We start from the raw sequence: 12,015 nt of genomic DNA, 5'->3' as shown, positions 1-12,015 counted from the left end.
TTAGTCTGTTTCCATTCCATGGTCTCTTCATCAAGGTAAATATGAGCTCAGTGAGACTCCATCCTCTTACTGCTCTAATAGTGAAGGCTTGGTTCATATTATTCCCTGAATTCTTTCATCCACTCAACATGGGAGCCTGCCCAGAGTGCAAAGTTGAGCAAGATGCTGTTGCAAGAATTATTGTTTATCATTTATTTTTTTTATTAGCACTATTATAATTTATATTATACTAGTGACCCACACCGGCTTCGCCTGTGAGCAATTTCATCTTGCCAAAGCCCCCTGCATCTCATAACAACCTATGCCAACCTATTAACACCACAGTCCCCTACATCTCACCACAACCTCCTGCTTCTCACTGCTGCCCTCTGCATCTTCCCAGTGTAAACCACAACCCCCATTGCTGCTACCCTGCAGCTGGCTGGGGCCCAGCCACTGGGATGTGCTGGGAAGTACAGGAGGATCATGGATGAGAGATTTGTATTGCAGATACTGTAAGCATTATCAGCAGCAGGTCCCCTAGGCTGGGGTACATGTTAATATTTCCGCAGCCTCCATGCGCACCCTTCCCCAGCTGCCGAACATGGCAATAAGCAATGTCTGTGCTTCAGGGTATGTTGAATGCCTTGAAAATATTATTGTACCTTTTCCTGATTGGGACTTCTCAATTATCTTGTTCTGGCTCAGCTTGGAATGTTCTTTTGTATTAATTTAGTAGTCTTTGCTTGCAAATACACTGTGTACCTTACCGACACAAAGGCGGACTTCCAATAAACGGTGTGTCTTCTAAAGAAAGGTGGTCACTTCAAAGGAAATCTAACATGTATATAGCAAGGATGTTGATGCTAATGCAACAACTTTTCAGGTTTTTGCTTGTAATTAATTTTGAGAAATGGCCGAGTTATATATATATTTTTTGGCACATTATACTTTGTGTTGATTAGTGGGATTACATTTCAATTAATCAAGTAATGTAGACTCATTATTACACATTATACAATTCACACAGCCTGGGGGCACAGTGGAAAAAAACCCCCAAGTACTTCAAAATATGTTCCGTTTCATAGAACAAAAAAACATAAATGGTGGAGGGAGCAGTGAAATGTAAAACAATCAATGCTTTAGTAACCATCAATCTAACAATGTATAATCAGACATGCTTAACATTAATTAAACTTATTTATGTCCCATGGCAGGGAACCAGGAGGTCAAAACCATTTTATTCTAGGGGGTAAATTTACTAAAGTGAGAATTTTTAGAAGAGGAGATGTTGCCCATAGCAACCAATCAGCTTCTAGCTATTATCTTCTAGAACAGGGATGGGGAACCTCAGGCCCGGGGGCTGTATAAGGCCCCCAGAATCATTTGGTCTGGCCCTCTGAGCTTTTTTCTGCTATCCTCATCTGGCTAGCAGGGTCCCTAGAATGGGACTCTGCAGCCAGAATTTATGGAGCAGTGCCGTCTCTCAGGAGCATAATCAGGATGCTCCGGGCATTGCAGTTATCACCGACAATTGTTGCCCCACCCCTATGTGACATCATACAGAGGGGGAGTGGCCTCCACAGGGCCCGCGAATAGTGTTATATATATCAAAATGGCCCTCGGAAGAAGAAAGGTTCCCCACTCCTGTTCTAGAAGGTGCAAGATAAATGTTAAGTAGAATCCGATTGGTTGCTATGGGCAACATCTCCACTTCTAAAAACTCTCACTTCAGTAAATTTACCCCTAGGTCTGTAGACTTTTCTTGCAACATTTTAAAAAACACACCTCTAACCTCAATGGCTGACTTCAATAGACCAGAATGCAATGCTGGAAACTGGACAATTACATGGTCTACCAAGCAACTCCTCACTTTTATTAATGAGTTTGAAAATGAGTAAATAGAGCGATTCGGGACCTCATCAGTAAACTGGGTGGCTGGGTAAACATAGCATTAACATGGTGTTTGCATTAGTCCTCAAACACCTTTAGAAAGTATTACCACCATTATACCACTAACCTCATGCTTTATTCTGTTTTGTTTTGGTAGTGTGATAACACCTCTCTCTCCACCCCTCCACTCTTTCTTACATGTATTTACTGTGGTCTCCTGTCTCCCTTCCCCCTCCCCCCTTTAGTTTTTATTATCATTTCAGGATTAGTATATAAGGCAGCACGAAAATCGTCTTCCCATATTTGTAATGTCTCAGTTAATGTTGATGTCTGCCCCCTTGAGTTGTTTCTAGGACTTCCGTTTAATGCCTGTCATGCATAGGTCTACGGATAACTGAAAATAATAAAACATTACTTGCAGCAAGGCAGATATTTACCTAAACCCACCGCTCAATCCCAGAATCTCCCCCACACACCTAATTTCTTACAATGTACAACTCCATCTTGGTCTTTAAGTCTATTATCTAAAGCTTTCCATAGGTTTCCCGGCATCATTGGCTACTGAATTAATGCTTCTGAAAAACACAACTACAGGAAAGTCTTAATGAGTAGGCAACAAACAAAGGGCAGACACTGATTACTGGCAAATAGAATTATTGGACAATTACATTAGCTCACTACAACCAAAGGGTCAGATTTTAATGGATCCTATAGACACAGAGGAAATAATGTATGTCACAGAATTTAGGACACTCACTAACTCCTCTGAGTTTATAATTAACCAAATGTCTCCACTTAACACCACTCACACAGAGCTAAATACATGCGGATTTCCGTATCAACTAATAGAATCCACTGCCCACAATAATCTGCATTGTTCAAATAGAAATGCAGGAACTGTTTTATGTGTCTTGGCCGTTATATATAAATGACCATGCCCTCTGCACCTGCTTGTCGTAGGGTATTTTACTAGAGAGAATAAACAAGATTTCTAAAATATGTAGCAGATTATATGATCAGTAATTACATAACAAAATAGGTTTTGCTTGTAAATATTTGTGCCAAAAAAGCTAAATATATTATCTGTCTTCCCCTACCTTCCCATCTCTGCCCCCTCCTCCCATCTGTCATCTCTGTACCTCTGTCTTTTTCTCGCTCTTTCAACTCTGTCCCCTTACCCTTGTCTGTCACCTCCCTTTAATCTCTGTCTCCTTTCCATCTCTCTCTTACCTCTGCCTCCCCAATGTCCCCCCTCTGACTTCTGTCCTGACACCCTCCTTCTGAGCATGGGAAGAGGATCGATGGCTGACAGGTGTCTTTCCCCACCGTGCCATCTCTAATCCCGCCCCCCTCCTCCCCCGTATCTTGTACACCAGCGATCCCCCTTTCCCTGTGGGGAAGGGGGGACACTGATGACCGAGAGACGGGAGAGAGAGGGACAGAGATCATAGACGGGCAAGGGGGGCATAGAGGAAAGAGGTGGGAGTGGGGGGAGACAGACATTTTAGAGTATATATCAGTAATGGTTCTGATTTCCAGGTAGATGTCCCTTTTAAATAATAAGCTTTTTGTTGATTTTAATCAGGCAATAAATTCTACAACTGCTTATTTCCATCTCATAATAAATTAATATTTTTTTTTATTTTTATTATGGTGAGTAAAGGCAGTTTTTCCTACATGCTCCATAATAAAGGAATAGAGTCGGGCAGAAGGTCAGCAACTAATTACTTACACAGGGCTTCATTTTCCAGCGAGCAACAGTAGAAACACGGAGCACATCAGACATTGTACCAGCAGATTACAATTTGTTCCCTTTCTTATATATTGCCACATTAATTATGCATCCCCACTCCAATCAATAAACATTAGGAATTACAGTCTACGTAATGAAATGTTCTGCAGATCCTGAGGTCCTGTGCAAACTGCTGATGCTACAGAAACGTTTCCACCTAACAATTCTGTGGCAAAATAACATAGCCGGCACTGAGCGTTCTATAAAAGGTAAAACAGGACACTAAGGGATACTAAAGTGTGGGTTTATAGAAGAGGAGGTGTTGTCCACAGCAACCAATTAGATTCTAGGTATTATCTACTAGAAGGTGCTAGATAAATGATAAGTAGAAACTGAATGGTAGCTATGGGCAACATCTCCACTTCTATAAACTCGCACTTTAGTAGTGCATAGGTCATATATGTCTCTTAAATAATTTCTAGATGAACTGTCTCATAAATAAAAACTTACTTTCTCGCTGTTCCCTTTCTTTTAAGACGGCATCCATCCACTTCTGCTTGTCTTCTGCAGTCTTAGCCATACAGACAAACCACTTGTTTTTCGCTGTATTATGAATCTTCCATCCATTAGTGACAGTGTACCCGTTACTATGATAGTCAGCTACAAAGAAAAAATGCAATGCTAGGAGTCAGTACTTCAAGATTTAAAGAATATCCCCAACATACACAACGTAGTGCATAAGTGTAAGACAGGTGTATCCTTCCATTTCACTACCTGGTGGTGCTAGGTTGCTCGGGCGACATTCTAAATGCAATAACTGTCAGGGAGCCAATATAAAGGCTGAGCTATTGCAATAAGAAGCAGAGGCAGCTACCATTAAAGTCTATTCTCTGCCACACAATGAGCAATGTACAGTAGGATAGTCTATGTGAATACAGCATGTAAATGGCAGCACAGGGCATGCAAGGTTTATAATTAAATTACTTATTAAAACCAAACAATCAGAAAGCAGAATATACACAATACAGCCTTATTCTGGATCAGCAGTAAACAGAGCAGTGATGAGCAGCCAGTGAATGAGTGTATTGTCTCCTTTCAGTCTATGTGACTGTGTAATTTATAAAAGCATCATTCTGCCGTTTGTTCTACTGAACAACCTCTTGCAAATGCAAGACAATGCAGGATCCACTTCATTGATTCATGTTTGTCTTATGAGAAGTAAAAATGTAGCTCTAGCTTTAAAACGCCACATGTAAAACAGTTACAGGAATCTATTCTCACCTCCCTGGCAATTCTGGTGCATTGTGGTGAATTATGGGACAATGGCCCTCATTCAGAGCCGTACGCTCTGAGCAGAGCGCACGCTCTGAATGAGGGCCGGGCTCCATTTTCATGGAGCGTCCTCCTGGACGCTCGTATAGCTGTGGGTCACCACCCACAGGCTATACAAGCGTGCATTGTGATGGTCGCGATGGTCGAGACCATCGCGACCATCGAATTTACGAGCCGGAGCCTGCGGTTGAGGTTTTCAACCGCAAGCTCCGGAGTGATTTTGGCTCTATCAGAGCCAAAATCACTCCCACTGACATCACTAGTGATGTCAGTGGGCCGGCTTCTGACGGGAGGCGTTCCCGTGGGAACGCCCCCGTCAGGGAGGCACGCCCCCGGCACGCCCACCAAAGGGGGCGTGCTGTCAATCAACATTGACAGCACGCCCCCTTTGATCGGACACAACGAGCGAAGGACTTTCCTTCGCTCGTCGCATCTGGCGCATGCGCACGACGGAGCTCCCTCCGTCGTGCACATGCTCAGTCCATAACATCGACCCACTTGCGAGCGGACAGCCGCTCGCGAATGGGTCTGAATCAGGCCCAATATGCAGTAATTAAAGATCATTTAATTCAACACATCCCCATTAATAGGGCAAGAAACAAACATCTAAATTTACTGTGAGGCTTAGGCAGGTGTCACCACACAATACAATGACAGATGGTAAGAAGTTAAAAATATTTCCTATAATTACATTATGTGATCTCTTCACCTGTCAGATGAGAGTACAAACTAAAACCCATTAAAACAGATATTATTTGACAGAAATTTCCACTTCTTCTTCCTTCATATTACTAACTAATATTTTGGACCCATCATTCGTCAGGTCGCAAGTATGCATGAAAAATGTAAATGTGCATCTAACCAACGGCGGCCTCGTTATCACAGATATGCAGGTATGTGCTTCATTGGTCTGGAAAAAGTGTCCCATAGCAGTTTGGATAAATTAGTGAGTAAGGTGAATGAGTGACCTGGCCAAACTATATATGGAATAAATTTATATACACTTCCATGACATGAGATTTAATGGGTGAATGGAGCAATCACTATCCGGTCAGTTACTATGTAGGCCATTAGGTGGCCGTATGGTTTCACAAAGAATTTCTGGAAATGCCTCCTGGATGTTCCTCATCTTACTCTAGTCTCTGTAGATTGGTGCTAATTAAAAGAGTAACCAAAACACACCGTTATACTAAGGGGCAGATGAACTGAGCCTTGGAGAGTGATAAAGTGGAGACAGAGAGAAAGTACCAACCAATCAGCTCCTGTAACATGACAGTTAGGAGCAGATTGGTTGGTACTTTCTCTACTTTAGCACTCTCCAAGGCTTAGTACATCTCTCACTAAGGAGCCTATTAACGAGTTTTATCATTCACGAGTGATAAAACTTGTTGCGCATGATAAATGGTGCTCCAGCCAATCAGCTCCCAACTGTCATTTTTCACACAGATGACAGCTGGGAGCTGATTGGGTGAAGCACCATTATCATACGCAACAAGTTTCATCACTCGTGAGTGATAAAACTTGTTGATAAATGAGGCCCTCAGTAACTACTACGTTAAAAAAGCTAAAACTCTTGGGCTCCCTCCATGTCAGTGTTGTCATTACCTGGAAGCCCCCACCTACTAAGCATGTCAATCTCAAGACCACATACCATTATCAATTATTATGTAGACTAGTAAAATGGACCCGGCACTTTAGCCCACCCTCACTTTGCCGCCACTTCCCACTATATTTACTGGTTCTCCTATCTTCTCCTGATAAATGGTGATGTGTCCTGTCCCCTTCGCTGCGGTAGGATCTTGTCAGGAAGGGGAGGAGCGTGCCCCTAATTTTACTGCGGATGGTGGAGATGAGACAGACCACCCTAGATTATAATATATTTACAAAGTCACACCTAATTTAACAGTCACCATTGCCTCACCAATATCTCCAGCCTAATAATTACATCATCAATATCTCAACCCGTGCCAATATGGAGAAACCCAAATTAGACTTTAAATAAAAATGACACACATGAAGAGTATTGGACATGGGCTACAGGTGGCAGGACAGGTTCTATATCAGTGGTTCCCAAACTGGGTGCTGTGGCACATTGGGGTGCTGCAGCACATTGGGGTGCTGCGGAGTACTTGCAGGGGTGACGTGGGTTGATGGTTCAGGACCAAATGAAATTATCTGTGGTCGACGTGAAAGGCATGGCCAGTACTGGTGGCTGCCAATCATAAAATATGTGGACAAACAGAAGCATAACTCTGTCAAGCACCATATAACTGACCCTAAGGATGACCGGTAAGCACAATTTACTTAATTTAATAATTTTATCTGAATTTTTCAATAAGATAGTTTTGGCCAAGGGGTGCCATGAAAAGAAAAAGCTGATACTCTCGGACGCCATGATTCAAGAATGTTTAGGAACATTTAGTAACTAGAAAAATAACTTAATAAATGCTGCCTTATACACAGTTAGCAAAATGAGCTTTACGGTGAGGACCAAAACCCCCATAAATGTAATTTTCATATATGAAGCATAAAGTGGAAACAAAGATCAGTTTTAACCTGATTATCCACAGCAGCTGTTACAGTGTACATGTATGTAATGAGTTATTTTCTCCCAAACACCTATAGTCACACCTGCAGCTCTAACACAAAGCCAAGACATTCTAAAGTAGTTCCAAAATCTCTGTTTTCGAGGTTTGAAGTATTGTTACTGGTAAACACAGTGCGTGAGCTCAACAGCCTCCATCATGTGAGGAACAGTTACCTTGGATATTGAAAAGCAATCACAGGAGATCTGCAGTGCTCTACCCCAAACCAAAGGAGGATAAAGGAGCACCACCATCCTAAGCAATGGTATATATATTTAGCAATACACAAGTATTATATATTTTAATGAGCAGTATTATCCTCACTTGACCTTTAGAATTGCTGCATGTCAGTAGAGGTATTTTGAACAGCCTATTTTCTACTAAAAAGAAAGAAGCAATAAATGTCCCTACCTGTCCCATCTTCTACATTCTCCACCTCCATGACTTCTGTATTGATCCTCCCTCGAAAAATGTACAATGAGCCATTAATAGATTTGGTCCTTTTCGTGGACTTCTTCCCAGCGACTCTGGAGGGATAATCAGGGCAAGTCAGAGTTAAATCCTTTAGTGCTCATTAGACATGCACATGAAGTCAAAATGTACAAATCCCTTCTTATGCAATTTACATTTTTGTATTTACTTATAAAAATGATTGCAAGCGTCCTGTAATACTAGTCTAGCAAAGGGAAAAAAAATCCAGTAGACAAGCACCCTACTGGGCAAATTGTAACAGAAGACAGTAAAACTGGTATGCAGAGGATGGTTCAATGTATTGTTTTACATAAAAGCAGTATTTCAGTATTACAGATATGTCCCCATACCCCTATTCACAAATTGCAACAAATAGCCTCGTTTTGTGGGCCACGGAATTTGCGACTAAGACGCGTCAATTGCCCCACAACACAATTTTGTACCGAATACGCATCACAGCTATAGCATAAATGTAACAAAAGTACAATTTGTGAGCAGAGCCGTAACTAGACTTTTTGGTGCCCTGTGCCAGAAAGAGCATTGGCGCACCCCTCATTTTTCAAAGGGAAATAATGCACCCTAAAAAGGGCCATGGCTTCATGGGGAAGGGCCAGGGAAGAGATAGGAGAGGCCAGGAGATGCTGGGGATAAAATAAGAGGAAAATACAAGCAAGAATGATAATAAACAGAAATTTTACAGGCTCAAACAGCGCCCCCTGACCTGTGGTGCCCTGTGCGATGGCACCGGCTGCACTACCCTAGCTACGGCCCTGTGTGTGAGTACCCTGGACACTGGCGCTGGCATTGCATGCAGCTGCTGTGTGTGACCCAGACGCTAAACTGGGTAAATGGGCAAAAGACTGAGTGCCCAAGACACTATAAGTGACTGTGGATGCAGCCATGATGCGAATTAGACGCCACATTCAGAAATAAGTAAGAAGGTCCAGGGACCCATGCATGTCGCACCATATGGCACAAAAAGAATTGGTGTATGAGGACACATCTGTATGTCTCTTCCACTGGTACAGGTCCACTTAAGCTGATCCTGCCCATGATACGTTACTACAGAATGTATTGCTCTCAAAGTTTAACCCTTACTCACCTGGATTTTCTCTTGCAATAGACAAGCAAATTGTCAAACAGGAAGAACATGCGTTCCTGAATATTACCGGCTGATATTTTGAGAAGTGTCCCTTGTAGCAAGAGCTGGGTACAAATGTCGGTCAGATTGGATCCCTGCCGGACAAAAATACTAAATGAATCACAAGCACATGTGGACATTTGTTCTGTACTAAGCAGAGCGCAGGAGAGATTTCTGTTTGGTAAGTGCTTAGAACACGCTGAGAGCAGGAAACATTCTACCTCAACACTCTGAGCTGTTTAAGTTTCAGATTTCAAAATAGTCTGCTTGGCATCAAGCTTAATTAACTGGAGCATCTCAACAGCCACAGAGGTCGATAGAAACTTTATTTTAGAGCCCTTTTAAAAGTTGTATTTTTTTTTTCGTGTAAGAAATATCTCTGTAAAACATTTATTTTCACGGATTAAAATTACTTAGAGGCTATAAGACTTAACATAATATGCGATTTCTACTAAAAGTTCGACCACCTGTGCTCCATAACAAATATGCCTAGCTCACTGGTATTTTTACAACTGAGTGGGCCCGTGTGCAATTTTTTCCCATGGGCACCCTCCTACAACCTCTGTCCCAAGAATATGTGACATCTGCAGATCATAGCAAAGATTCTGCTGCCAGACTCTTTACTATGTTCTCATATTTCCAAAGATACCCCCTTCACTCAAGAAGCCCATGTACACCACACACCCTGCACCCATTACATATACACCACTAGCCTACCACTAAAAATCAGAGCATTATTTTTAGGTGGGAGAAGTTAGGCCGACACAGAGATTGTAACAGTGGTATCTGTGACACCTATGAGGTCTTTCTGGAAATTATGCATTTTCAGTCACCTGCAGTCAGATTACTATAAGAACCAATAAGTACATTACATACTCTTTACTGCATCTTGCCTTTTTCTATCATCCCGCTTGGTGTGAGTTTCAACATAACAAAAGGCACTAATGCAGAGGTTGCCAACCCTGGTCCTCAAGAGCTACCAACGGTGCATGTTTTGCAGGTCTCCTCACAGAATCACAAGTGATATAATTAGCTCCACCTGTGGATCTTTTCAAATGTGTTAGTTAGTAATGAATACACCTGTGCACCTGCTAGGTGGTCTGGAAAACGTGAACTGTTGGTAGCTCACGAGGACCGAGGTTGGCTACCCCTGCACTAATGTCTCTTAATCATACTTGCCAACTGTCCTGGAATGTCTGGGGGACAACCAAAATGATGGGTGATCTCCATGAGTCACAATAGAGTATGATAATCTCCTTATAGCGGGGCTGGAGAAGTGGTGAGTGGAAATACCACAGAAAAAAGAGAAATTAATACAGTAGCTGCAATCTTGTGCTGGAGAGCAAGGTCAATATTGCTGTAGAACACCTTCTCCTGGTAAAGTTTATGTACCTGAAGGAGTTGTGCTACAAGGAAATGGCCACCATTCTCCAGCACACAGAGGTAGCCATTATTTTTCTTCTCACCATTGTTAGAGAAATGGAGGAAAGGGACTGAGAGATAGAGAGAGGGCAGGTGGGGGAAGGAAAGGGGATAAGAGAGAAAAGTGGGGACTGGGGAGAGTGAGAGATACACTTTCCACCTGAACATACACCTAGGACTGGACCTAGACAGGCCCCTTTGATGGAGCAGCACATAGTCCCTTTGGCTACATGCAGCGCCTAGGTGTTACATTCGCAATATCATTGACATTATTATGGGCAAATATAATCATAATGTAGACTATTTTTCAACTCAAATTTCACATTAAACAGACTGTAAAGAATAAAAATTGATCCAGCTATATAGACCGCCCTACTTCTCTGAAACAGGTATGTCTAAAAAAAGAGAAAACCCACTGCAAATAATTGCTTCAAACTATGATATTTAGGAAGAAATAAAACATGCAAATTGAAGTCATACAATTTTCACGGATTACAGACCACTGGGAAAGTTGATGCTTTTAATTTAAAACTACAGAGAATATTAGTCCCATACAAATCTGGGTTCAATATAACTGTACAATGAGAATTACAAACAAGGATAATATGCAATATTTCCTGTGCTGAGAATTACAACCATAAACTTCAAAAGGCGCTGGGGCATTTAAATATTCCATCTGTGAAGTCCATCAGTTCTGTTTTCAAATGTATTTAACAAAGTGACACCAGATGCCCATGTAATGTTTCCCCACATAACCCAAATATTGCTAAACTTCTGCTAGTATTGATGGATGGAAATTTCTATACCAAAGCTAATGACTTTATTTGTAAGAACAGTTTCAAAAATATATCTCATAAAATTTGTGGTTCTCTACTTGTTATGTATGCTGAATGTAATTCTCAGTGTCTAACCTTACGCTGCATGTGTGGAGAACTGCAGAGTATAACTTCTCTTTTTAAGTATGCTGCATGTAATTCTGAGAATCTCTCCTTATGCTGTATATGTGGAGAACTGCACAAGATTACTTCTCTCGTTCTGTATGTTGCATGTAATTCTCAGTATCTGTCCTTATACTGTGCATGTGGATAACTGCACAGGGTTACTTCTCTTGTACTGTATGCTCATACTGCATGTAATTCTCAGTATTTGTCCTTTTGCTGTATACGTAGAAAACTGCACAGTATGATTTCTCTTGTTCTGTATGCTGCATGTAATTATCAATGTCTGACCTTATGCTGTATATTTGGAGAACTGCAGAGTATAACTTCTCTTGTTATGTATGCTGTATGCAATTCTCAGTATCTATCCTTATGCAGAATCTATAGAGAACTGCACAGTATTACTTCTCTTGTTGTGAATGAGGAACGCAATTCTCAGTGCCTGTTCTTTACTATGTTGTATATGTGCTCCAGAAGAACTAACCAAATAGCAGAGACTCTCATCTGCATTTCTGTAACCCA

General features: G+C 41.6%; 1 protein-coding gene across 1 annotated transcript in view; it reads right to left on the bottom strand.

The window, feature by feature from the left end:
- PREX1 (phosphatidylinositol-3,4,5-trisphosphate dependent Rac exchange factor 1) overlaps positions 1 to 12,015 on the bottom strand; it is a 343,823-nt gene that overhangs the window by 166,052 nt on the left and 165,756 nt on the right. The window contains exons 7-9 of the mRNA XM_088472186.1: positions 9,095 to 9,228; positions 7,933 to 8,048; positions 4,115 to 4,264 (exon numbers count right to left, since the gene is read on the bottom strand). Coding sequence (XP_088328312.1) covers positions 4,115 to 4,264; positions 7,933 to 8,048; positions 9,095 to 9,228 — 400 coding nt within the window. The remainder of the gene's footprint in view (positions 1 to 4,114; positions 4,265 to 7,932; positions 8,049 to 9,094; positions 9,229 to 12,015) is intronic.

This window comes from Taudactylus pleione, unplaced genomic scaffold (genome assembly GCF_031769625.1).
Source record: "Taudactylus pleione unplaced genomic scaffold, aTauple2 ptg000121l, whole genome shotgun sequence".
In the NCBI taxonomy this organism is placed as follows: Eukaryota; Metazoa; Chordata; class Amphibia; order Anura; family Myobatrachidae; genus Taudactylus; species Taudactylus pleione.
The sequence above is the reverse complement of the archived record's forward strand: the minus strand, read 5'-3'. Positions and strand labels throughout refer to the sequence as shown.